The 27,786-nt window shown below is 34.0% G+C and overlaps 4 protein-coding genes across 14 annotated transcripts; 1 reads left to right on the plus strand and 3 right to left on the minus strand.

Annotated features, from left to right (window-relative positions):
- LOC8270768 (soluble inorganic pyrophosphatase 1) lies at positions 1–2,933 on the minus strand. Of its 2 annotated transcripts, XR_007217618.1 has the most exons (10): positions 2,661–2,933; positions 1,868–1,979; positions 1,724–1,752; positions 1,396–1,461; positions 1,108–1,215; positions 908–973; positions 702–822; positions 524–605; positions 311–405; positions 1–202 (listed from the first exon to the last, which is right to left on the minus strand). XR_007217618.1 is itself a non-coding variant. In XM_015716819.3 (9 exons), exons 2-9 carry the CDS (start codon positions 1,977–1,979, stop codon positions 363–365), a joined length of 627 nt encoding a protein of 208 aa, XP_015572305.1. In that variant the 5' UTR covers positions 2,661–2,932; the 3' UTR covers positions 125–362. The 2 variants fall into 2 exon arrangements, 1 of the variants encoding a protein (XP_015572305.1); XM_015716819.3 differs by having other exon boundaries at positions 125–405; positions 2,661–2,932.
- A 707-nt stretch (positions 2,934–3,640) lies between these two features.
- LOC8270767 (probably inactive receptor-like protein kinase At2g46850) lies at positions 3,641–7,062 on the minus strand. Its single transcript, XM_002515049.3, has 3 exons — positions 5,919–7,062; positions 5,561–5,644; positions 3,641–4,866 (listed from the first exon to the last, which is right to left on the minus strand). Exons 1-3 carry the CDS (start codon positions 6,688–6,690, stop codon positions 3,803–3,805), a joined length of 1,920 nt encoding a protein of 639 aa, XP_002515095.1. The 5' UTR covers positions 6,691–7,062; the 3' UTR covers positions 3,641–3,802.
- A 4,100-nt stretch (positions 7,063–11,162) lies between these two features.
- On the plus strand, positions 11,163–17,510 carry LOC8270766 (serine/threonine-protein kinase ATG1a). Of its 5 annotated transcripts, none has more exons than XR_007216915.1 (14): positions 11,163–11,817; positions 11,922–12,039; positions 12,387–12,445; positions 12,844–12,908; positions 13,620–13,713; positions 13,809–13,889; positions 14,043–14,154; positions 14,377–14,431; positions 14,574–14,869; positions 14,953–15,317; positions 16,437–16,716; positions 16,800–16,870; positions 16,959–17,174; positions 17,285–17,510. XR_007216915.1 is itself a non-coding variant. In XM_048377690.1 (14 exons), exons 1-13 carry the CDS (start codon positions 11,572–11,574, stop codon positions 17,141–17,143), a joined length of 2,031 nt encoding a protein of 676 aa, XP_048233647.1. In that variant the 5' UTR covers positions 11,165–11,571; the 3' UTR covers positions 17,144–17,174; positions 17,285–17,510. The 5 variants fall into 5 exon arrangements, 4 of the variants coding, with proteins under 4 accessions (XP_048233648.1, XP_048233647.1, XP_002515094.1 ...); XM_048377690.1 differs by having other exon boundaries at positions 11,165–11,817; positions 16,955–17,174; XM_048377691.1 differs by having other exon boundaries at positions 16,959–17,510.
- A 144-nt stretch (positions 17,511–17,654) lies between these two features.
- On the minus strand, positions 17,655–26,885 carry LOC8270765 (protein LATE ELONGATED HYPOCOTYL). 6 transcript variants are annotated; one of them, XM_015716881.3, is made up of 8 exons: positions 26,602–26,885; positions 26,304–26,329; positions 25,853–25,988; positions 25,635–25,746; positions 25,331–25,392; positions 20,551–20,775; positions 19,020–20,468; positions 17,655–18,635 (listed from the first exon to the last, which is right to left on the minus strand). In XM_015716881.3, exons 3-8 carry the CDS (start codon positions 25,892–25,894, stop codon positions 18,219–18,221), a joined length of 2,307 nt encoding a protein of 768 aa, XP_015572367.1. In that variant the 5' UTR covers positions 25,895–25,988; positions 26,304–26,329; positions 26,602–26,885; the 3' UTR covers positions 17,655–18,218. The 6 variants fall into 6 exon arrangements, with proteins under 6 accessions (XP_015572367.1, XP_002515093.1, XP_048233636.1 ...); XM_002515047.4 differs by having other exon boundaries at positions 25,853–26,042; XM_048377679.1 differs by lacking the exon at positions 26,304–26,329.
- Between the last annotated feature and the right edge of the window lie 901 nt (positions 26,886–27,786).

Genomic DNA, 27,786 nt, shown 5'->3' on the forward strand with positions numbered 1-27,786 from the left:
TGTCAGAAAATAAAAAATATATTTGGTATAAGAGCCCGAAACCTTACAGGGATAATTACAATAAAGTTTTTAAGACATCTGATGCCATAAAGATCTGTCTTTTAACGTACGCAGTGGTTTTCACTTTCCAAGTTCAAGAGCTGTCAGCTAATCATTTCATATTGAGATATCAATGCTGTTTTCTTCACAGCATGGTTCAAAACTAATGAAAGTACACAATTATCATCACAACTGCAGAAGTCGTCCATGGAATTCAAAATATAATTAAAGAATCATTCATTAAACAACTTATTCAAAATAATTAATATACCCAATGGCAAAAATTGTGAATATGGCCTGTATCTGTTATTGCCTTAGTTCATCTATCGCCTCAGGGTGTGCAGAATGTACTCAGCATACAGGTCCCTGAAACAAGCAACCATAACAAGCTCAGAACCAAATTGGAACCCATTCAGACTAGGGAGTCAGCATTCAAAAGGACCCGCTGGGAGCAAATCTTTTCAGTTTTCTTAGAGAAACTTACATCGAATACTGGATGGCATCGACAGCATGGTTTGAAGGTAAGAACTCATTAACTGCGACCTCCTTGTTCTCATTTTTCTTGTCTGTGTAAATATGTCAAGAATCCAGAGTTACTTGTAAACAGAATTTAAAATATTTGATAAACTAAAACTGAAAAATGTCAGGGTTTAAAAAAATACAATCTTCAAAGAAACGACGGATCTCCATAAGGCGATGCGGAGCCAACTCCTTGATGTCAGTATAATGCTTGTACTCTGGATCATCAGCACAAACTGCAATAATTTTATCATCTTTTTCTCCCTGAATTAGAACAAAAAATTAGTGAGACACTAATAAGGGAAAGAAGTAACAGTACAGCATTTAATTAAAAATTCCTGAAGATTACCTGATCAATCATGGGCATAAGTCCAATGGCCCTGGCTCGCAGAAAACAACCAGGGAGGACAGGCTCCTGCACAGGTCAAAATTAAAATTTGGATCATAATGTCAAAATGAAAATAGTGATTGAAGAACTAAATTGGATATTATTTGAAGTACAGAATCTAATGCTTTTGAGGCTAATATTGATTTGATTTGATTAAACACCTGCATGAGAACCAAAACATCCAAGGGATCATTGTCTTCACACAGTGTGCGAGGGATGAAACCATAGTTATGAGGATAGACCACAGATGAGTATAAAATCCGATCCACCTGTTAATTTGTGCAGAGCAGAAAAAAAAAAAAGTGCTGAGAGATGGGGAGGGAGAAAATAGAAAACAAGATAAATTTAAGTACAACTTTTAAAGTACACTTCCACATAAATCTCACAGAACATCCTTCACATTCTAGAATTAGGAAGTCTCACTTTGATCGATGTCATATTATTCATACCTTGATGAGTCCTGTCTTCTTGTCTAGTTCATATTTAACCTTACTTCCCTTGGTGATCTCAACCACCTGTATCAGTTATGAGAAATACAATTCAACAAGCAAATACTTGAACCAGACAGCTAAGATATAAATTGCTATTCAAAAATCTCATTCTCATATAGTCCTGCTTGCTCGGCAGAGTAATATAATTGCATATTCAAGCGAGGAACCAAGTATGAATTGCTTGCGCGCATTACACCTCCAGCATCAAGCTAGCTGGTTGTAAAACCAAGTCTACCTTTTCTACATTCATATTGCTGATCATACAAAGTTGGAGAAAAATACTTACAACATTGAAGATGTTGGGAGCTCCAGGTCCTGCGGATGACATTCATTTCATAGCAATATCAGTTTCTTCACTTACAAACAGAAGTAAATACAAACGTGAATACATAAATAAATGAATTGAATCGACTTCCCCTTATTAACATACCAATTTCAAGATCATGCCAAGGATGTGCAGCAACAGTTCTTTTGGATAAAGATGACAGGATCCTCTCATTCAAACGGGGTACACTACGATTCCCTTCACCTTCATTGGCCATCTGCAATTAAAAGATATAAAACTATTATGATGTCCACTCATTTAATTTTTGAACTCTCCAAGAATTTTAATAGGATTCAAAAAGCTCAACTAGAAAATGTAAATCATGGCTCAAAATCAATTAAGCAAAGTCCCCAGATCAAGGCATTATCAATCTTCGAATTCATTATAGCTAAATTACGTATTTTGCTGCTGATCCTTCAGCATCAAAGATATATCATATAATATCCACCTATAGAAACGGCATCAATTATATCAAAAGCTATCACTTCAATAAATCATTTTTGTCTCGACAGCAAAAAAAAAAAAAAAAAAAAGGTGAATCCCCTGTCTTCCACATTGGGAAAAGACTTGGCATTATTAGTTGATTTTCTTTACCAAAATAATTGTGTAATAACATCTCCAAAACAAACGGTTTACTAGCTATCATGTCGGAAAGACCGATGAAAAGCAGCGATTCAAATACTTTGAATCCAAGCCAAAGCAGATAAAAAAAGAAAAGACACCCAAAAGTTGGAAAAAGCATACAAGATAACACGTGTGAGCTGATGGGATTCGCGCAGATGGCACGAAAACCCAGAAAAGAAAAAGATTAGAAGTTTACTATTCAATGAACTAGTAATAACAGACATGAACTTTGAATGAAAAGACAGGATTAAAAAAGAATGAAAGAAGTGCATACCTCGATTGAAAAGGCAAACACAAAAGAAAATAAGTATCGTATGGAGGCAACTGAGGAGGAGAAAAAAAGAAGAAGAAGGAAGGGGCAGTGGTTCTAAACCTGCGTTGAGCGTCTATATATTGTGTAATATGGGAAGTGGGTGAATCATAAAATAGGGAGAAAGAGAGAGGGAGTGGGTCAAATCATTGATTTGCTGCCTCGTGTCTGATGTGGAGAGAGCGTAGCGTCCTCATCCATCTTACAGCGTTGAAAGTTCGTTAATTCCTCTTCTTTTTTCCCCTAAATTTGTAATTTTATTTTCTACGAAATGAAAAATTCAAGCAACACGGAACGCACCGTCGTAAATAGAAATCCTCGAAGAATATATATATATATATATATATTATACGCACTTTAATAGAAACATTTTATCAAGAATTTAGGTTGTTGGGCGTGTAGAGATGTTAGGCATATGATAATGAGAATATAAACAAAAGCAAATTAGTGGGGAGAAAGAAGAATTCCACAGCATACGTTCACATGTAATCCAATCCAACCATCACAAAAAGTCTTATTTCTTTTTCTTTTCATATATTATTATTAGTATTATTCCCGTATCTCAGCTTTTAAATAATAAGTTTAAAAAACTTTACTCGGATATTGGATAGAGGATTTTATTTTATCCTTTTCATGAAACAAAACGCGTTGCCAGTCGTATTCACGTTTCACCGGCGGAAAATCTGAGATGTGCTTCATTCTTTATTTATTTATTGGGTTCCCTTTTAATTATTCCTGTTTTGCTAAACAAAAACTATGTTTTTAATTCGAAAAATAGCCTCTAAGCGAAATTATCAGACATATTAGTAATTTATATATTTTTTTAATTTTAATTATTATTTAATACATCGCAGTAGAGGTTATGAATAAAAAGTATAGAGTTTTACGAGAGAATGCGAGATGAAACATTTTTTAAGGAAGAAAGAAAAATAAAAGAGGATGCATATAATAATTCCAGTTTTTTTCTTTTGATCGGTTCATTGACTTGCTGAACAAAAAGATGCACGCGCATATTATATATGTGTAAGAGATGTACACTGTAATATTTTGGTCACTGGTGAAAATGGGGCTGAACCTTAATCCTGCCGCTTCCAGCAACAACAGTTTCAAGCCACATATATGGAGTCGGGAGACATTGATATCATCTGAAGAAGGCTTGAATTTGAGAACGTCTCTTCAAGTGCGGGCCCCCTTCTGCTACTTCCATCAATGCTCTCTTTTGTAATGTGTATTAGCTCTCTTGCAACTTCTATCATCCCAATTTTCCCATCTCCGCCAAACAGCAGACATCTCGTTGCTATGTCTGCAACTATATCTATTTGCTCTTTCCGAAATGGGGGTTGCTCGTGATAATATAGACTTTGATCGACAATTTCTTCTAGCTTCCCACTTCTGATTTTCTGCAACGCTACAGCTGGTAGTTCTTTGTTTTCTGATCCAGTAATTAACTCTAGCAACAGCACACCGAAGTCGTACACATCACTTCTGTGAGTACGCGGGCCGTCAGAATTGCTATATGAATAAGATTCATTCGACTCGAGCAGCCTGAACCCAGCAATTTTAACTGATAATTCTTCATCTAAAAATATGCAGCCGGACTTGATGTTATGATGAAAGATTGATGGAAAAATTTCAAACTGTAAGAACGCGAGGACACAGGCAATTTCAGCGGCAATGTTCATTCTCTTGTACCAATCGAGTCCAGTTTTTTGTCTACTGCTTTGTTTCAAATGCTCTTCCAGGGTGCCATTTGCCGTGTAGTCATAAACAACTAGTGGGGTGTAGCCAGAGTCGATACAGCATCCAATAAGACGTGCCACGTTCCTGTGTAAAACCCCAGATAGAACCTCAATTCTGGACAGTACCTGCATTAGGTCTCTTTCATCTTGACACTGAACCTTATGCACCGCTACATGTGAACCATCTCCAAGGACTCCTGCATAAATACTGCCATTGGCGCTATGGATAAGATTCTTATCTTCTTCGAAACCTTTAGTGGCTTCCTCCAGCTCTTGGTAATTGAATAGTCGAGTCCTACAAGCTTTTCTGAATGAGATTGTGCTATGAAAATGTGCCTGGTCAGGGTCATATGCGCCGGATTTACCAGGTCGTTTCATCAGACATATTAGTGCAATTAGGGAGGCAATGATAAATATTGGGCCAAGAACTCCTGCAGATTCAGTTTAAAAAAAAAAAGGAAAAAGCTTCTACAGATTAAATATTATGACAAGTTTCTTGCAGCAGCTAGAAGAAAACACATAGAGTGTTTGGTTCACAAATTTAATAGAGTTGATAGTTATTTTTCGCTGAACAGTTATATTAAAATATTTAATAAAAATTTATAAAATAATAACCAACAGCTAATTATATCAACTAATTATATCAACTCTATGATTTATTTATTTTTTATTTAAACACTATTATTCTTATTAAAACTTATCAACAATAACTTATTTTAAATTGATATATAATTATATTTTAACATTTTAAAATAAATAATTATTATTTTAAAATTATTTTTAATAGTTAAATAATTATAATATTTAAATTATGAAATTAGAAATTTTTATTAGTGAAAATTTAAATTTAAATTTTATTTTTAAAATAATTTTTATAGTAATAAATATAATTGAATTAAAAAATTAATTATAATAGTTTTAATTATTATAAATTATTTTTATTAATTTATATCATTAAATATAATATAATAAAATAAAATATATTTAATAACAAATTATATATTTAATAATTATTTAACAAAGCAAAATTTTATTAGACCGCATCAGCAGAATTTTATTAAACTGTTTAATTTATAACCATCAGCCAGTAGCTGCATAACCATGGATGATTATATGATAACATACCAGCTAAAATGGAAACTGTCTTCCCACTGCGTCTTTTTGTGTAGCATTCAGTCCCATTTGCTTCCAATCCGTTCTTGATGCAGGCTGTCAACGTTTAAGTCCAAGAAACAGAATTTTATATTAATTGATACTTTCCTTTTGTGCGTTTGTTACCAAGAAAAGAAAAGGTACAAGACAAAAGCACAACCCAATTTTATCTTTGCTTTTATGTGCTCAAATTAAGACTAATTATAACCAAAATTTGAACAAGAACCTGCCAAGCGTGCAATGACCTTGACCAAATTAGTGCAAGTGAATAACAGCAAACATGTGAAAGAAAAACTTAACCGGAACGGAGATGTTGCAAATAGCTACTCACATTTCAAACATCTCATTCCACTGGCAAATCCATCGCCAACAAACCCGTCCTGACATTTGCACCTTACTCCTCCTTCAACTATGGTGGCATTGACAGTGTTTGCATTGGTAGCACAAGCTTTTTTGGATGAATTCCCAGGAACCGCCCATTCCAATTTAACCCCGCGCTTTCCAGTATTAGAACCGGGAGAAACAGCCCAAGAAGAGAATCCTCTGCATCCATACTTGGAAAAAACAGAAAACCCATCTCCAGGTTCCCATGAACTGTGATCAGAAAGTGGATAACAGCAGGAGGGAGAGGCATTGGAGTTGCCATCACAGCCAGACAAGTCGATCGTTTCACACTCTGCCTTGCACAAGGAAGAGTCTTCACAATCATACAAGCCAATGACGTTGTCCATTGATATCCCAAAAAATCCATTTCCACTGAAACCGAATGAGTTCAAATCGTTGTATCTTCGACAAGCAGAGCTACCTGGAAAGTCCACTAAAATACCATCAGCGAAGAATTCAATAACTCTATAGCTTTGAGAGTCAATGTTGAGGGAAAGCGTATTGGAAATTGAGCAAGAGAGATGGAAAGCACTGGAAACTGAGGCACAAGAAGTGTTCAAGTGAAACGGGAACGGTACAAGCAACTTTCCACACTTCTCATTGCAATGATTTGGAAGCAAAGAGGAAGACTGCTTAATTAGGACTTGATGCTGTTGTGGTTCTTGACGAGAATGAGACAGTGCAAAGAGAAGAAAGGAAGTGAACAGCAGTGGTAACATTTCCTGCGAAAAGAGTCGACTCTGAAGAACAATATTTGGCAGGGGAAACGAAGTGATTGTAGGAGCTGATAAAATTATATTCAGGACCCTTTACTTGCAACGTAGAATGTATTTAACTACAAAGGAAAAGGGCAAAAAATATTCAAGTGTACAGTGTTACTATAGCAACAACAAAAACTAGTAAAGACACATAGGTACTAGCTAGTACAATCTTGATCAAGAAAGTGAACCAAATTTCAAAATGGACCCAAAAGAGGATGAGAGTGGCATAGAAGTTTGAGAAACAGGAGAAGATTGGTCTGTGGAATGGGCTACAGCTCGTCCCAAAATATAGAACGGAGTGCTAAATGCAAGTATTTCCCCGAGAGTTTTTTAGGCTTTCAATTTTCCAGTTTAAATGGCTTAGATTATGTAATCTTCTTTTCTTTCTACTCTACTCAGCACACAAATCTATATTAAGAAAATTGGGTTCTTTGATACTATCTTTCTCTAAAATAATAGCACTAGCAGTGCATTTGCATGGTTTTCGAGCTTTGGTAATGTAAAAGATAAGAGATTGGAAATGTAATTATTGTGCATGTATGTAGTTTGAGAATTACGGAATGTCAGATCCATATATTATTGTACTAATATGTTACCTTAAAAAAACTATTCTTTTTTGCTACATACCTCCGATTCCAATGCCACGCATGGGATGCTTCTTAACCGCTTTCCTGCTTATTAGGCAGTGACATCTGTGCTTATGCACATTGAAGTTTACGTTGTCCTTGTTTCCAAACTGAAACTGATGTGGAGCTCTCGTGTTGGGATGTTAGAACAATTGAATTCACTTGGGTTTATCTTATTCTTGGCGTCTCTGACCAGCTGTGAGGTGAAGGACAGCATTTTTGGGCCTTTGTTATTCCTGTACATACATAACATGGGATGGGATGGGACCATCTGAGCTGGAGTTGCTGGATATCTCCAGGTGAATAAATAAAACCCTAGCCCGTATTAAAGGGCCAGGACCATGGGATCAATGGAAGTAGAGTGATAACAAATAAGGATACTTTTGAAGAATTTGATGTGTTGCTGCTAAGTAGATTTTAGTATTGTACAATTTGATGTATTTTATCTTCAAGCCTGAAATTTAGGTGATAGTGAGAATATTTAATACTCTACCAAGATGCACCAAGCTTATTCTTACTTACCCACAACTACAAGAAGTTTCAATTTATTGCAGAATCTGCAAGAACCTCTTTCAGGAATTCCTGATATAACTGAAAAGATAATCCCAAATTCACAGCAATTTGTTAGTATCCACATGCAATATGGGAAAGTATGAAAGGAAACTGAAAGTTCTATTAGGAGTATAAGGAAATGAAGTAGCAAATTCATGAAGAAAACACAAGAGAAAAAGAAAAAGAAAACTATTGTTAAAAAGGAATTAACTATGCAGTAACAGAGATTAATGGAGTTCCAAATCACTTATAATCACAAAATAATGAACAGAAAAGGTAATCCTCAAAGATTTGATGACTTAACATTTTATTTCAATCTTTTCCATTTAGCCAACAAATAAAAAAAGAATACATATTTCAATTTGAATCCATTTAAAAGAAAAACGTTTTTATGGACATCCTTGTCTCTTTTTAGTTAATTGTTTATTTTATAAACAAGAGTGGATATTCTTTTTCTCTCTTTTTACATCTCCAAAGCACAACCATCAGAAGAGTTCTGTTACCGTGCAACTCCCAATAATAGTGGGAAAAAGCGAGTTAAAGAACGGATTGAAAGAAAATGAACCGTTGCCGTTGCCTATATTCCTAAATCCCTAATGGCTTCTACTTCCCCTTACAATATCCATCATTGACGAACTCACAAAGGACATCAACGGGCTCGAGAGTTGGATAATGTCGCACTTCCACAGTTGATGTTGTCCGACTCTTATACATTATGCAACAAGCTTAACTAACCACAAACAAAAGCTTAAAAATATATTTATATTGAATATAATAGAATATTAAATTATTTCCAAATAAAATAATTTAAAATTTATATTGTAATACACCCATAAAGTTCTAAATGGGAAATCATCGATGCTATTGGTTGCTAACAAACAACGTGTCATTTAAAATTAATTTGAAAAATCTAGTGAAGTATAGGCAATTGATTGAATATCCTATGGCACCTGTGTTATAAATGTATTCAACTATTAGAATTGAATGAAAATTTATTAATAATTTTTTAAATAGTTAAGAATATAATATAAATAAAAAATTCAGTAATATTATATTATATTTTACCGATTATATAAATTTTAAAAATAATATTAATTTTATCTTTTATTAAAATTGGAATTTTATGACACCGTTGTACGTAACAAAAAACAATCATTCGGATTTTCATAGCCTAAGTGCCCATGACATTTTATGATTTAAGCATGTGTTCTCATGGTTAATGGTTTTCATGACACTTAGCCTTCTTATTTAGTTTTAGTTTAATAATGTTGATAATTTAAATGTTATTGATTCTCAAACTTACAAATTGTTATCATTTTTAAAGTTTAAAAATTATTTAAATATTAAAATGGTAATCACTCTTTGATAATTAATATATTCGATGGAATAAAAGGTTATCAAATATTAGATTACAAAAGATGAAGATTATAAAAATAGTATAAAATAATAAATTCAAAACATATAAACTTAACATCAATGTATTTTTATATATTTTTTATAAACTTAAGCTAATTTTAATTTTCAATTGTCATGCTAAAATTATGATTTAAAATAATTATATTTTCTTTTAATATAAAAAATAATTTTGATTTCACTTTTTTCTTTCGATGGCACATGGTGGAAAAATAAACTTTCATTGCATTTGATACTAAAATCTTCTTTTATATTAACTTCTATCTCAAATATACTATTAATAACAAAGATTAAACTAACAAATATTAACACTGTATATTTTATAAATTAAATAGTAACTACAGGATAGTAATGAAGTGATTTATATTAAAAAAATTCATAGAGATAAAAAAATAAAAAAAATCAAATAAAGTTAATCTTCTAAATATATTATTTTATTAATATGAAACTTATTTGGAAATCATACTTACAATTTAGTTATGATAAGTTTTAAATAAATTTTATATTTAAAAATAAATTTCAAAAAATTATTCATTTCAATCAGATATAATGTAAAATGATAATATATAGAAATTTATTCTAAGGATTTACTTTAATAATTGAAATTTATTTATTTTTTAATTAATATAACTGTTAATCAATAAATAAAATAATGAGATTAATTCTCAAAAATTTAATAATGATGAAACTATTAATTTATTAAATATTAAACATGGAAAAAAGTAAAAAAAGTACTCTGTAATTTAACGCTTTTGTACTTAAATGAGTATAATTTTTTTTGTGACAAGAAAATATTTTATAATTTAGTTTTTTCATATTTTTACTACTTACAAATTAAATATTTTTAAATTTATATTTTTTAATATTAATATAGTACTCATTTTCAATAACAAAATATTTATTAAATGATATAGTATACAACTAATTACATTAAATTCATATTAAATAAAATTAATATATTTTTAATTTTATTAGAAATAAATGAAATAATTTTTAAAATAAATTAGAAGTATTTTGATAGTTGATTTAAATAATCTATAAAATTTATTTTTTTATCAAAATAAATAGTATATTAATATTTAATTATAAAAATAAAAACTATTAATTTATAAAGTAGTAAGAATGTAAAAAAAATAAATTATGGAATTTCTTTTTTCAGAAATACTTTTACCTTAGATATTAGATGATGTAGTTCTATTTTAATCTAATATTTAGATGAGGGTTGAATATTTTCAACACTAGTACAGTGGCGAGTAAGGTTAATAAAAGAAACTTTTAAATAAATCAAATTGATTGGTTTCCAAATAATTAAAACTTTATCCAAATCATAATTGTGAAATTTATCAAAACTTAATTTCAGTTGGATAATCGGTTTGATGGATTTATATTATTTATTAAATCTAATATAATATTATTTTTTTGTAAAAAAGTTAAGATTATATTTATATGTAAACTAATTTATAACTCATGAATGTTAATCTTATTTATAATTACATGTGAAAGAGTACATATCTTTTTATTTATTAAACTAAAAAGTTATTAATTTTTTATTTTATAAAAGTATTTATCCTAAACTAAAAACTCCAAAAAGATATACATATAAAATAAAGTTAACATATCATAAAAGTTATGAGTATATAATGAATTTCAAATTTCATAATAACTTATTAAAGGAATAACTTTTATACTAACCATTAATAAAAATATTATTTTTTAATATTTAGTTCGGTTTGATTTTTATGTTTTTAAATTATAATCAAATTAAATTTTTTAATTTTGTTTGATTTAAAAATGAAAACAAACCCATAACATTAAAACCAGAGTGTTTGATTTGAATTGGATTTGAGTTTGGTTAATGTGCAGCTCTGGTGAGAAGAAATAAAATAAAGCAAAAGGGTGAAGCAAGAACAAAGAAAACCAATCTTTTAAAAACAGCAGAATGTAAATATGGTGTGTTTTGAAATTAGTTAGTATATGCGAAGACTTGTATTAATATCGGCGTCTTTTCCAAACAGACACTATGCATAAATATCAATCCAAACCCAACAAACAAAATAACAATCAGCACAAACACAACACAATCACCTTTTCTTTTTCTTTTGTTCTTCTTTCTCGTCTACCAAACACTACACACCATCCGTCATCATCATGATTTTCTTATTTTAGTCTACCCTTTGTCACTTCACTCTTCCTCTTTTTTTTTTTTTTTTTTTTAAGTGGCGGAGGAAGATAGATTACATAACATAACATGGATCATCTTCACCACCATCACACCCGCTTGGTTGGTGACTACATCCTGGGTCCAAGAATCGGGTCGGGTTCTTTTGCTGTTGTTTGGTTATCCAGGCACCGTAATTCTGGTACTGAAGTTGCAGTTAAGGAAATTGACAAGAAGTTGCTTAGTCCTAAAGTCAGTGAAAGTTTGCTTAAAGAAATTTCCATACTCAGTACTATCAATCATCCCAACATTATCCGCCTCTTTGAGTCCATTGAGGTAATTGAAGTTTCTGCCTTCTTTTCTTTTTGAAAAAAGAAGAAATTTACTTGTTATCATGTATCAATTTTGTCGTTTTTTTATTTTATTTTTAATGTGGATAGAATGAAGATAGGATATTTCTTGTATTGGAGTACTGTGATGGAGGTGATCTTGCGGCTTATGTTCATCGTCATGGGAAAGTATCGGAGGCTGTGGCTAGACACTTTATGAGGCAATTGGGTATTGCGTGTTATCAATGGTTAAGCTTTCTATTTATGTTTGATTGTTCAGTTTCTATAAATTTTTGTATGTCTGTCATAATTGGGTAATTGCCAATGTTTTTTAGCTGTTCAAAACTGTACTTAAATTCATCCTTCGTCCAGTTTAATTTAATTATTTTATGCAATTGGATGTTTGATGGCCTGTTTGCTTGCAATTTAGTTGAGTTATACAGAGTTTTTTAGAATCTAGTCATATTTAGGAATACTTTTTTTTTTCTTCTGTTTCTAGGATTTTTTTTTTCTTTTGCTTTAGTAGTGCATGCGTGAACAAAATGAAGAAAGAGGGTTTTATTTTTTTTTTTCCAGCTGCTGGGTTGCAAGTGCTTCAAGAAAATCATCTTATCCACAGGGACTTAAAACCACAGGTGCTGTGACTTCACTCAAAGTATTAAGCTCCCTTGTGTATTTCATAGCAGTGCGTTCGTAAAGGCACTGTTGGAATACATCAGTGCAAGAATTTAATTCAATTGTGGCCTGATTTCACTTCTTTGAAAATGCGATCAACTAAAACCCCTTCAACCATGAGAATTAACTAAATAGAATAAATTTTGATTGAACTGAATTCTTTCATTTCTAAACTTTCCAAACACTATGAAAAGATCAAGCATTTCTTTTATGAGGATTGCACATCCTGTGTATCTAAACTTACTGTTTGTAGCATCTTTCAGTCTCATTGGATTTATTTGTGGCTTGATGCTATGGCTAATTAGTCTATAGGCAGAAACTGGATAATAATACTTAAAGGGATTTGTGATGCTTGCAGAACCTGCTTTTGTCTTCAAATGAAGAAACTCCACGACTGAAGATAGGGGATTTTGGTTTTGCAAGGTAAGAATGTTTTGGTCGCTGGTCTTAAATTTTATAGGCACAATGCCATCCTTTCTAGGCATTGCAAGTGATGTCCTAAACTAGATTTTATTTTTTTGTAAATTCACATCATAGATTATGCACATATGATGTTTTATGATCTTTTCTAGGGAAGTGCTAGTATCTCCTCAGTTCTTAAGAATGGAAAGGTCATTTTTCATTAACATACTGAACCAAGCTCAAGGTAGCCTATCCCATTTATTTGGCTTGCCTACAAGGTTTTCATCTAAGTCTATCTATAGGTCCACATATTTCATAAGTCATTACTTATCAGGTGAGCCACGGTCTCATGTCATAATTTAGCCTTTGATTAATGTTTGAATGATACTCAATCGGGTTATCCAAATAAATAGTTAGTGAAGAAACTAAATAGGACTGAATGAGCTTAGAATTTGGATATTGGGTTGGGGAGTCATGAAAGAAATTATCCGTATTGTCAAGCAATTAAAAACATTATTACCTTTTGAATAGGTTATGCGACGAAGTTTTTTTAAATTTATAACTACAGTGTCCAGAAAATTCCAGTTCACCTAGGATGTTTCCCAGCAAGTTTAGGTAGTTAACTTTTAACAACTCATTCACTTCTGAACACCAATTGCTAAAATACTTAGCTGGTGCGTCATTTTTCACAACTCTTCTGCATTTTATTTCGTTGATTTACTTGTGCTCCAGGTCGTTGACGCCCCAAGACTTGGCTGATACGCTTTGTGGTTCGCCGCTGTACATGGCTCCAGAGATTATTCAGAATCAGAAGTATGATGCGAAGGTGATGTAACTGATGTTAATATGAAATTGACAATGATTGGAATAAATGGTGCCTTTTCAGTGTTGTACACAATTTGAATTTCTCGGTATATGCAGGCTGACCTATGGAGTGTTGGAGCTATTTTGTTCCAGCTGGTGACTGGGAAACCACCATTTGATGGCAATAGTCAATATCAGGTGTTGGAGAATTTGAAAATACATATGAAAGGCCTAAATAAGACTCTTTTTCATTATATCTTAAACTCCCAGTGCAACAAAGAAAGCAAGAAGTGTTGAAGTTCTATTTTCCTAGTACCATAATATTATTGGTTGACTTTTTGCTGTCTGCAGCTTTTCCAAAATATTTTGACATCCACTGAGCTGCGATTTCCCCAAGGTGCTTTGGAGGAGTTACATCCAGATTGTTTGGATCTGTGCAGAAGCCTTTTACGCCAAAATCCAGGTACTATTTACTGCAGTGCCGAATTGGGTTATGCATATAGGCACAGACTTGTTTTATGTTATCTTGATGAGTGGTTTAGTGATCATAATATAGAATTTGTAAGGAGAGAGAGAGAGAGAGAGAGAGATAGAGTATACAACTCAGTTACTTTGTCCTATTAAGAGTTTATGCACATGGCTGATTGAGAAACTTTTATGTTGAAATATGAACTTTTGTTTTCAGTTGAGCGACTAACATTCAAGGAATTCTTCAATCACAAGTTCCTTGGGGAGCCAAGGTAACATTCTAAAGTCTCAACATTTTTCTTTGTAGTACAATATCTTTAGGTGTGTTTTGCGCAGCATAAAGCTTCTGTCTTTATTCTTAACATTGATGCATATCAAAGATACTGGGATTTATTCATTACAAGAAATCTGTAGGTTAGAGATGGACCCTGAGCAGGAATCTTTGGTTCAAGAAACGAAATCAGTGGTTGAGCAGCTTGATTCTTCTGGTTCTGATGAGAGGTCTCTGTTGCATTCAGAGCATCCCATGCACTCAACTGGCAGAAATGCAAAATTATCCAGTTCATTTGTGCATGATGATGTAGTGCATGCAAAAGTTCATGGTAGTATATCTGGAACTGAAAGTGTTCATAGTTCTTTGCCAATTTTTGCTCATGATAGGACTAGGAGAATGATTGATGGAAGCCAATGCCCATCAGATCACCATAGAGGTGTACCTTTTGTTAGTTTAACTTTTTCAGGGAATTTAAGCTTCTGCATTATTTACAATGCTGATTTCGCCTTTTATATTCAGTTGCTGATTCAGCGGAGTCCATTGAGAGAGATTATGTTCTAGTTAACTGTCATTTTGGTTCAATGGAGAATTTATCCTATTACTCCGAAACATCCTTGCAAGGTAACTCCACTACTAGAGTTTTTGTTTGCCCGCCAAAGAAGAATAACCAGGATGTGGCAGTTGCTCCACTAACAAAGCAGTGTGCTGCTAGTTCTGTTGATAGTGCAAAAAATCCTGTAATATATGGATCAGATCCATTAGCTGCATCACGTGCATCAACTATATTAATGGAAGTGCAAGGACAATCCAGACTGACTCCATCAGCTAGTCTCCATTTGTTAAATCGATATGTTCAAGCTGTTGCAGAGCTAGCCCAGGAAAAGGTGAGTTCAGCTTTTCCTACCTTGTTATATTTTATTCTTGGTGGCTTTAATTGATTGAATCTGTTAATGTTGCCAAAACTTTGAATATGAAGTTGTGATGCAGAACCTTTTCGTTTTCTCAACTAGTGGAGCATTACAAATCCAGGGAATCAATTTAATCCATGTTAAATGTTTGAATGCAGCATGTATAGATGAAGGGATTTTGAAAACCTCTCTGTTAGCAACTTATTTAATTTTTATTACTGCAAAGCTAGCTTTTTCTTTATCCGAGTTGGTAAGCTACAGGTGATGGCAAATGTCATAGGCTCATCTTTAAGCCTATTCTCTGAGTACCATTTATATCTTTCCAGTCCCAAGTGTTAGTCAGGAATCATAGTGTCATTTTTATTTTAAAATGTTTTCCAACTGCAAGCAAACAATATAAACATACTTTTCCTTAAAAAGTCTTTTGTTATTGTAATTTAGAGTACTGATTTCAAATTTATAATATACATAAATTTCAAAAAGAATTGGATTTAATTTAAAAGTTAAAATATATTTTAAAGAAAATAACTTTAAAAAAGTTAATCAAATTAATGATTGTTCAATTAAATTAAAATATAATATTTGTTTTTAATTCATGCAAGGAAGGACCGCACATGCTAGCTATGTTTCCTCCTAACTATTTTTTTTTTCATAAAAAACTGCCAGCCAAGTTTTAGTTTTATATTATAAGGTAAAGTTAATAAAAAGTATTGAGGAGCTATTATATTTTTATTCTGAAATAAAAATTTTAAATAAAATGATAAATAATTCTTTTGAATAAAATTTAGTACATACGGATATAAAAATTTTGTTTGGGAAGTTTTAGAGTATGTGCACAACTGTAAAAATAAAAATAACAATAGGCCAACTGGCTTTAAAGTTGACAAAGTCTTGTGGAGTATGCGACTCAGAGGAGTGCAAGAAAACTCAAGGGGCAGTGAGAATAGCCCTTGCTATTTCTTAGGGTGTGTTAGAATTTGATGATGTTATCATGGCCATCGAGGTGAAAGGCGGTTGTATTGCCAATCATTTTTATAGTTTAGTTGATAATGCTCTGCTTTAATGCACTTGAATCATAGTCACAATTACTTGCAGCACAATGCAGGATTGTTTCTGGAATCATTTTCAGTTGAACTAGTTGTTTTGGCCATATGGAAGAAAGCTCTTCATATTTGCAACTCCTGGCTGGCCTCAAGTGCAGGAAGTGAATTACCTGAAAGCAGTTCAGCTAATGAGTCGAATCCTGATCATGGTGGCAGAGCAAATAAAATGGATTTAGACAGACCTTCATCTGCCTGCAAGTGGGCGGAGCAAGAATTTGTTGCGGCATATAATCGTGCAGAGAAGTTATCGGACCACATAAGTAATATGGATGGTTAGTCTATATATCAATGTCTTCTTGTGGTGTTTACCTTACTGGTTTTGCTATTGACATGATATCTGCGGATTGTGTTGCAGCTGCTGCTCAGATGCCCGATGCCATGGAAATAATATTCCAAAAGGCTCTTGCTGTTGGGACTAGCGCTGCTGTAAGTAGCTTAATCCTCTGTTGTAAATATGTTCACATGTTTGTTCATACAAATGAGTCAGGATTGCATTCTGCTTTCCTCCAGGTAGACGAGTATATGGAGAACAGGGGCAGTGCTGCAATCTCTTACTCCAAAGCAATGCTTCTACTTTCTTTTGTTGTGGAAGAAGCAGCATCTCTGCCACTGAATCCTCCATTTCTATTAACCCCTGCCAATAAGAAACGAATACAGAACTACATAATGAATTTGCAGTCCCATCAATCTTACTTCTAATTGAGCAACAACCTCCTGATATCCACACCAAGTATGTCTCTGTGTGTGTGTGTGTGTGTGTGTGTGTATATATATATATGGTGTATAGCTATTTTGAGAAACGACTTTAATTGCTGATAGTCCCTGCAAATCACCGGTCAGATGTGGCATGCAATTCCGAACTTCTGCATGTTCAAGTGGATAGTTGACATGACTAAGCGAGCACTTTGACATATATTGGATAGAATTGTAAATGAGACTCTGGGCATCCAAATTACGATGATATTGACATGTTTCGATGAAGCTTTTGTTGTTGTTACTATTTTTTTATCATGTAAAATTATAAACAACTGTAAATATGAATGTAAGTTCTACAGTCTTTCCTTTATGGTGAGATACACATGCTCGTTTCCCTATTGTTTACCTCGTGAGTTGAGAAGTATGAACACTTATGCTTGGTAAGGAAGAAAGCGGCTTTCTTATCCATTTTCTTCTAGTAACAAGTAGAAAGCATTAGTATATGTGAACAAAATTGTAAGGTAAAAACTATATATGCTTTATTGCGACTCATGAAATTTCATCTGCTACATAATATCCATCTTATTCATTCCTCACGTTCCACACAGACCTGCATCTAAGACATTATACAACAATTAGAATCCATTCTTGGCAGCAAGGTTACGACCCATTCCATTTCTGTCGTCACAGCTACAAGCACCTCCTTTTAGTAGGATGGGTTTCTCTATAACCTAGAGACTTGCTTGCTTATCCCTAACATGACCACTAAGAATTACAACTTAGGGAAGCAAATAAACAACACCTTTTGATGAAATGGGTCAGACTCAGATCCGGGCCCATTCATTACTTGACTGGTTCTTATCTAAGTCTCTACTTAGGAGTTTTTAACTGCAGTTACAAGGTTCAAGAAATAATAAGCCAATGTAGCTGTATATGGTACACACACGCACGAAAAGTCTCGTGATCTGCAAATACTATAATTTAAACATTTGAACATGAAAAGGAAAATAGATAAGGGGGGGAAATTTAACAAATTACATGCAGAAACAAAAGGTTTCCTTTGTTTAAGCATGCAATATCAAGTTGAAGCTTTCCCTTCCACACGTATCCTCTTTGGGCCTTTCTCCTCACCTTGGCTGCCGGCGGTCAGCATCCTATTTTCCTTAGCCTCCACTGAACATCTTTTGTATGGTTTGAATCCTGTTCGACGAGCCTTCAGTTTTCCATGTCCGAGTCCAAATGTCAGCAGCCCGTCCTCCCCGTTGTTTTCACATCTAGGCATCTCAATTTTCTCTGCTTCTTGATGGCTAGTACAGAATCCCGATATGTTGCCGTTAAGGCTCAATAATAATGCATTTTCATTTTTCTCAACTGTGTTCTGCTTATCTTCTTCGATTTCATCCTTCTGGCGTGCCTCATTCTTTAAAACATGTGGAGGAGAGAAGCTTTGCGGCAATACCTCTCTGGAGAAGAGAGCTTGAAAAGCCAGCCGCCCCTGGTGTATTAGTAACACAAGAATGTAAGTGAATACAAAGAAAAACTCTTAAGACTCTTAAACTCTTCACCTGGAATAAACTATGTGATTAAAGACTTCTATTGTTACTAGAAGATCTGAATTTAGGAATTTGTATCTTAATTTTGAGCTTTGCTTTTTAGTTCAACTCTATAAGCATTAAAACTTGTAAAAAGGACATTCTCTAACTAACTATTAGGTATTCCATATCCACCATCAAATTCTGTATTAAAATTAATGAACTTGATCTCCATCCACTAATATATCAAACTGAAGATAATTTAATTATCATAACCATAAATTAAAATCCAACTTGAATTGCTCCTCACTCTAAAAGAGATGTCAAAGAAAAGAGAAGATAGTTACCTCTTCAGAGACCTCCTTCCATGAATCACTTATGCTGCTGTTACTTCTACTGCGTCGACAACTAGACTCAGTAGGTTCAGGGTTTGTATCAGTTTCTTTTAACTCTTCATTGCCTTTCTCAAGCTTCTCTAGTGCATCTGTCTCCACTTCACTGCTAGAAGATGTATTTGAACCACATGAAGAACGGTCAGCCGGTTTTCTGGCTTTTGCTTTGCTCGGGTCCTGGACCTCAGGTGCTGGTGTAGCCATCTCATGATCAGTAGCTTTTGATCCTGTATTTTTCTTCGGACCTCCACTCTCTTCAGAGTCAGACAATGACATCTCCAGTGATTTGGAGGCTGAATTCTGAGCTTGCAAAACTTTGGAATGTTCTACATCAAATTGTTGATTTTGTAATAGAGGATTTTCAACAGTTAGTTTTCTTTCTGTCTTGGCTGCAGGAACTTGACCCGCGCCTGTTGATGCAACAGCAGTTCCAGAAGCAGGAGGGCAGGTAAAGGCAGCATGAAGAGGAGCACACAAGGGAAGTAGTCCGTGTGCTGCCCACCATGCAGTTGCTGCAGCCACAGTAGCAGCAGCAATAGCCGCCATACTGGGGGCAGAGTTCATTTGCCTTGATGGAAATCCTCCTTGGGGACATATTGGAGAATCTGCAGAACTTTCCAGATTAGCATACGGCCAAAATGTAGCTGCAAAGCTTGCTGCAGAATGGGCTGCAGGATTTTGGAGCAGTGTAGATACAATGAGACTCGAAAATGTGGAGGAGATGTGGAGAAATGATCTATAGTCATCTTGATTATGTTGAGTTGAATTAAAGGGAGGAAAACTTGGAAATGATTGATGTGTAGAAGATCTAGGTGCAGTATTTTGATGTTCAGTAGTAGCAGATGCAGCTGGATGAGAGTACAGATTGGGATGCCCATGAACTTCTCCCGTAGGGCAAAATATAGGCTCCTGGAAAGACACATCTGAGGTAGGAGTTTGCATACATGTTCCCAAGCTCCCTTCCAAAACATGCACGGGGACATGCCTTGGATAACCCTGCATGGTTTCCATTTCATCAGTTGGCAATGCACTGTTAAACTCATCTGATTTCTTAGCCTGATCAAATTTCTCATGAAACAGGCAGGATTCCGACTTTGAAGCTTTACTACTACCATTATCCTGAACTGTCTGTTTGGCATCAGGCTTATCTAGCTTTTGATTTCCTTCAAGTTCGATGGTGACATATGATTCATTAGTGGCATCCTGATTTACCACCTTCTTCAGCGAAGGTACAAACTCCCTGAATGAGCATGAGTTTTTTAGTGCCTCTGCCGTTACTACAGAATTCTTATTTGCTGAAGAAACAGAGGAACAATGAGCTTCTTGGAGAAGGGTAAAGACTTCAGAGCAATTGTCACCCTGGTTTTCTGTTGCATCTGTTTGCTTCTCATGTCCATTCAGTCTCTGAATACATAGAGAGAAATAATGACACTGAGAGAATGAAACTTGATTAAATATACAGAGGAAAAATTAAAGAGTTTCTCACCTCAGGAAGTGGTTCTTTCTCCAAATCCAGCACTTGTGTACAACGTGGAAAAGAAACTAAACTTGGAAGCTTTCCATCCTTTGCTGCCACCTGAGATGGAGTAGGACCAGCACCTGTCTTTCGAGGATAAGGATTGCTTGGTTTTCTCTTAGGACGTGGAGGTGGAATGTCTATATCAAGAGCTTGTCCTATTGGAACACCTTTCGCAATAGCCTCCTTCTCCAACTGTAAGTGACATAGTCTCTTATCATACTAGTCAATTAACAAAACTTTGTTTCAAGGCCCCAATTTTAAAATAGCAACACCACAGTTTCTGGGAAAAATATAAACTATATGGTGATACAACTTCTCATATGATTTGGATTAATGAACAAGCCTATGGTTTTGGTGTAGAAAGAACCGAGTATTGTTACTCCAAGAGCAACTGTAAACTATACATGTAAAGAAACTTTAAATTTACAGCTTCTCATCTGCATATGTTTTGTACTGTTATCTCTAGCTAGCCATCATAATAATGAATGTGCTGGATACAGAGTCGCACAAAATGCTAGGACACCCTATCTCCATTCGTTGCATGCCCTTTATTTCTTTCTAGTTACCTTTCACACCCAAATGAAGTATTGTGGAAACATGAAAAAATTGGTTAATTCCAAGGTTTACATTCATAAACTTTAGGTTGATTAAGCATGAAAAATTGATTGATGCCAAGGTTTACACCATAAATTCAAGGTTACAACAGGGTAACCTTACTGTTGCACCAGGACTTGATCTTCAAATATACATACTGGGAAGGTTTTATAAATCACCTTCTGAGCCAATACAGGGAATTTCACCATATATAGGATGTTGTGGGATTTGACAGTGGTTTACATCTGTAGCCATTTAGATAGTATCTCCTTAAAAGACTTCCAAAAGAGTGAAAACCTATGGCCTGAAGGTCCAAGGTAGCTGCATTCAAATAAAGATCATATGGAGCAGTGACATTGTCACAAGTAGATATGTTCACATATATTCATGGAAGCTTTGGTTATGAGCATGCATGATGCATGGGTCTTCCTATTCATGGGATACTTGTTCCTTGCATTCATTCAATGAAACGATATCAATCTAAGTTTATGGATTCCTTAACTTACAAGTGCCACCTAAACTATCATTTTCAGTCGTGTGGAGAACATCTCAAATCATTTTGGAAGCCAAATTCCATTTCTCTTCAGTGGACTATGTATTAGGAAACATACTTGCCTACTCCCTTCTGTTAGTAAAATGAAAAAAAAAAAAAAGGGGGGCTGGTTTGGCCAAGTAGTCAGCTTGACTCCTTGACCAAACCAGCCCCCCTTATTACCATAACGGGAAAAACAAAAGATCATGATAATATCACAAAAAAGAGACATTGGCAGGAAGAGCCTCACAAGTCATGTTCGTATTCTGACAGAACAAGTCCGTAACTCAGCAAATTTAATAGAAGCAACACAGATAGACTGATCTACCTATGTGTTTATTCCAGTCTGTTATAGAAAGTTGATTGGTGAAACAAACCTGAACCTTCCTCACATCTCAGTTCTGATGGTTGTCAGCAATCTACTAGTCATTTTACATCAAGCTTCTATATATTATGCTGTACTTAAATCTTACACACAGGCTTAGTTAGTCCTAATTATATTGTGCAAATAACAGTAGAGATGTGCCGAGGAATTGTTTAACGAAAGTTCTGTCATAATAATGTATGATATGACCTATTCAAAATAGTTACTGAAGCATAAACATTATAAATTTCTGAGATATAGCTAAACTCACAAATCAGTAAAAAAATTCTGTAAATGATAACTCATGCTTTCATATTAAGTTATAGATATTGCATACTTTTCAAATTAGAAAACATATTCCGCTCCATATCAAAACATTAAAGCATCCGTAGACAGACAGTAATTTAAAATACAGAGAGAGAGAGAGAGCACACAACATATATTTATATACAGGTAATATATCAACCCTGAATTCATTTTCAAAATTTTCAAATTATATATCAACAATAACACAACAAAATCAAACAAATAAACAAAGAGAATTAGAAAAAGAGGATGAAAATCTAGAGGTCCAAGAAGTTGATAAAAGATAATGCAATATCTTTTAGAAACTTTTATCATACTTCTTTCAAAATTCATGAATTAACCCTTATCTGATACTATTGTCACTAACATTATAGTCTTATTGGAATTTACATAAATTTCTGAAAAGCTAATTCATATACAATTATTAATATAGACTAAATTGTTGAAATATTTTAAATATTTGAAAATACATGCAATTTTGAAAAGATTTTCCCCTAAATTATATTATGACTAAACCTTCTTAGATGTAGTTTACCCTTTTACAAATCACATATACAAACATATATAGAAAAAGAGAACCATGTAATATTCATGCTTAAATAACACTGTGCAACGCTTTGTTATTTCTTAGCAAGCTAGATTAGTTTTTTGTCTAATGATTATATGATTTAAAGTATTATATGGAGGCTCTTATGAAACATTTGTGCATGTGTAATGGTATTTTGTGACGCCTTTTGCATTTTACGTTTCCTTCATAGAGTACGATACATACATGTGCCATGAAAACTGAAAGCAATTACATAAGAATTTGAAGCAATTTATTGCTAACCAATTGCAAACCTAAAGCATAAGCAAATATACTAAGATAAAGAATCCTCATGATAACTAAGAATAATTCAAAGAACAATTTAGTATAATACTATCAACCTACTTAGGAAAAGGTGTCTTTTTTTTGTATAACTTGCTACCTTGGGATATTCCGATATTCACATTGTTAATTGGAGAATATGTTAATATTAAAATATTGAAATTATTCATTTTCTTGTTTGAAGAAAAATCATTATGACTTTTGCTCTTACAAGCAATAAACAACTTACAAGAAACAAGCAATGAGATGTCTATTGCCAAGAACTAAGTATGTCATCCTCAAACCTTAAACTTAATACTTAAATCCATAACTAAGCTACAAGACAACAAAACTACTTAGGCCACTAGTTACACAAGCTCACCGAACTTGGTCGCATGAATCATATTTAGAAAATTTTTCCAAAAGATTTAAATCTTCATTGAGTAAAGAAGAAATAATCTCTATACTAGCATATGCATTGACAGGTCCCGGTCCCACCACCAAAATGATTACTAATCTACCATACATCAACTATGGTTTGGACTCCCTTTCAAATTCCATAGAAACCTCCTGATCAAAGTTTGGTAGATGAATGTTTAAAAACCGAAGAATTTTGCTCAGCATTTTCATGGTGTGGAATAGCATATCAAAGTCCAAATATATCTAATTGCAAGAAATATGTACATCCTTTTTAAAGGTGTGCCTAAGGCAGAAGGCAAACGAGGTGCTTGCCTTTGCACCTCAACCCTCAAAAGGTGGGTGACGTGACAAAGGCGAGCACCTTTATGCGCCTTGACGTAGAGGCAAGGAGATGTTAAAGATGATATTTTGTCTTTTCTCATGTTTTCTTTCAAGTTTAAGTCAATGAAATAATCTGAGCCATCAAAATAAAGTTTCAAAAGAGCATACCATGTACTTGCCCATACTAAATCATCTGAAAAAAAAAATATTAAAAGAAGAAGAGAAGTTGTCATTCTTATCTCAATCACAAATGATCCAACCGCCACCGCGTATGCCTCCTTTCCATTCTTTTTTCCCTTTTTCAATTTCTTTCTCTCTTGGCAAAATATATGGCTCCATTATTCCCTTTTTTGCTCCTCTCCCATCTCTTTTCTTTTTCTTCTTTTCTCTTTTCTACTTTTCTCCCATCTCTTTCTAGTTTTTCTTTTTCTGATACTCATTATTTTCTGTAATTTGATCTTTGCATTTTCTCTTCTTTTGTTTTTTCGGGCTGCTGATTTACTATTTCTTTTAGCCTTAAAATTACAATCTAGTTTGTCATTTTCGTGAAAAAATACAAGCGGGATTTGTCGTGCCAAGCAGTGGACTGCTTAATTAATGAGTTAAATTGTTTTATTAATGAATCTGTTTTTGATTAATGAGTAATTGTTTACAATTTACAAACAAATGATGTTATTTTTTTGTGTTCTTTATGTTGGTGGTTGCTGGTTAGATTCTAAACCTTAAATTAATGCTTTGAGCTATTAACTTGTGTCTATTTAATTCCACATATCACTAATATTTTGAGCTTATCATGAATATTAGGTATTAATATTGAAATTCTATTGCAATTTTATCTTTTTAGCACCCTATCTGACTTAGATGTGCGCTTGCCCCTAGGCTCTTTCACGCCTCAGCATGTCTTGCGCCTTTAATAACTGTGTTTGTTACTATTATCACTTCCAAATACTCTAAAGCTACAGTTGTAGGAGCTTCAGATATACAATACACACTGAGATTAAACCAACCATCAGATATTTACCAAAAGGACATTATAGCATCATGCCTTCTTGCCGACCTTTGGCTGACAATATAAGATTAATCCAACTGTTTATAGTAATACATTAGATGTTATAGTTCCCAAATTATGAGTTGTCATTTACTAGTTCAATACTTCAATTAAGTCAAAACCCACAAGAAATGAGTGTTCTGACTTAGCCAAGCTTTCAAAAGTTGTATAATGTGTCAGTGGGCGTGTCACACAACAAGCAGATAATACAAAAAAGAATTCAGTCAACAATTTGACTAGGTAGACACGATGGCAAGAGATTAGCAGCACAAAAATAAAGTTGATTAAGACTGAGGCAAGAAGGTACTGACTGACTTTTGAAAAGAATTTCTGTGCATGACTCCTTATCTGCACAGCAGTCTTTGTTCCTATATGCTCTGCAAACCACCAACAAAGGAACACAATGAAGAGAAGAAACATATGTGCAATTAAGAGTAAATACAAAGCATCTGATCTCATGGCATTCCAAACAGGAATAACCAGATGATTTCTCTACATTAATTATAGAATCTGGCCATAAATTTTTTTAAAAGAATATCACTCATCAGTCTTTCATTAGTAATAGTTCAAACAAAAGAATAAAGGGGAAAAAAATTAAAAGAATCATCGCAAATATAACCTTCAATTCGTTGCCAAGCTCGTCCATAGAGCTTCAAGGCCTCTAGGAACCTATTATGCTCCTCCTCTGTCCATCGTTCACGTTGCTTGGTAATTGTATAAGGTTTTCTTGTCTATCATTAATATAACTTCATGATTCAGATACTTCAACACTTAACTTTTAGTACTTCTAGTTCCAATTAAATAAAAAGACAAACAAATTTGTTTTCAGAAATGTACCTTAATAACTAAGTCTTCACCACCAGAGGAGTAAGTGTCCATTACCGGATCTGGTGCAGCTAATGCTGCTTCAAATCCTCTCTAATGAACAACGGATAAAACAGAAACCTCCTTTCATCTCTTGTAAAGTCGGATACTACAAATAAAGCCGTTGTTTTGTAACTCCAAAATACCTGATAACTGAATACTACTGCAAAAGAATAAAAGAAAAGAACACAACAATCGATAGAGATCCGTATCTGAACAATTTAGGAATGCCAATTCACACACACTATGTGTATAGGCAACAGCTTATTTAATTACTCCATTAAGAAACTATGAATGTTAAGAATCCACCAGAACAGAACAGAGACGGGGATAGAGAGAGAGTGAGAGAGAGAAAGAGACAGACTGACAGACGCTTCTCCGAAAGAAGAACTTAAAAGTAAATTCCTTTATTCAGAATCCTCACCAAAACGGACGCGTAGGTGCCAAATCCTTTACAAAAGTTCAAAACAAACATAAAAACAGGAGAGAAAATTGAATCAGTAATCAACAACAACCACTTCTATTTACATCACTCGTATAATTCAAATCTAAATATCTCGAATCACTAACTTAAAAATAATTAAACAGCAGCACGTCAGCTGCAGCTACTGCTGCACCAGCTCAACAAATTGAAGTTTGATTTCATTTGTGAGAAATTTCTCAGCAACCAAACGGAGTGTTAACAAAAGCATAAATGACCTAGAAATGCGAAAAAAAAGTACCTTCAGTTAAAGCCATGGTTAATTAAAACCGTCAAAGCATTGATGGAGTCTCCGATCATACACGTACTAAACACGCCAGAGACTCACATGAGAACCTTTAGTTTTCGGCAATGGTGGATCGGAATCGTGAAAACTCAACAGCAAAAAAAAAAAATTAAAAAAGAAATCAAAAGGAGTTCTCCAGAGAGAAATAAACAAAAGAGAACTGAGAAGAGAGTCTCTTTGAGACCTAAAACTCCAGAAACCACAGTTGAGATACTAAGAAGCAATCTCAGCCACTATAATTTCTTGTGGATTTATTTTTTTGTTTAATTATTTTTTATACGAATTATATTTGAGGCTACAATGAAATGAAGGGTAAAATTGAAAGAAAGAAGATGACTGAGATTATGCCATGTGGCAAATAAATAGTGGCTGATTACGGTAAAGCCCACCCTTGCACTTTTTCTATAAATTTCTCTTTCTTTTTTCCTTTTGCCAATTTGCCCCTACATTCATCTTCGAATCTCAGCCACAAACTCTAATGCCTATTGAGGTCATCTCCGTAAAAACGCATCCAGGTCCCCCCTTTCTGTGGGGTCATTTGTCGGATGACGTGGTCCCCCCTTTTTCGGAAGGAACCTGTTTTATCCAGTGAGTAAATATGTACGGACGTTCTTGTAAGCGGACAGTTTTTTCCCAGCGTGGACTGGTACCGCTACGTGGCGGTTTTCTGGCAAAGCTGTGAACTGTGATTGTGCACGAGAGCAAGGTTGACTGGGAAGAGAGCATCTGTGGGTTTCGTTAGGTTGGGTAACCTTTGACGATGGGTTTCATTACAGCCACTTGAATAAGGGCAATGGATAGATGGAGATATATGGCTCGAGCCAATTGTCTGGCCTAATAGGGCTGGAGGCGTCCATATTGTTAGGGCCTTAACTGAGAATTTCAGACAACCTGCATATTAATTTTAACAGGAAATAAATAATTGATATATATTTTATTATTTAAAATCAATAAATATAATATAAAAATACACTCGTTTCTACTAATCCTTTATCCATTTTGATTGAAATGTATAAATCCGGTCAATAAAATTGAAAGAGGAAAAGAAGAAAAAGGGGAAAAGAAAAACTAGCCCTTAGTTGTCAGTGCGGTGGCAATAAGATTCTCAAACATACTAAACTGGTGCATACTACTTACTGG

This window comes from Ricinus communis, chromosome 1, assembly GCF_019578655.1.
Source record: "Ricinus communis isolate WT05 ecotype wild-type chromosome 1, ASM1957865v1, whole genome shotgun sequence".
In the NCBI taxonomy this organism is placed as follows: domain Eukaryota; kingdom Viridiplantae; phylum Streptophyta; class Magnoliopsida; order Malpighiales; family Euphorbiaceae; genus Ricinus; species Ricinus communis.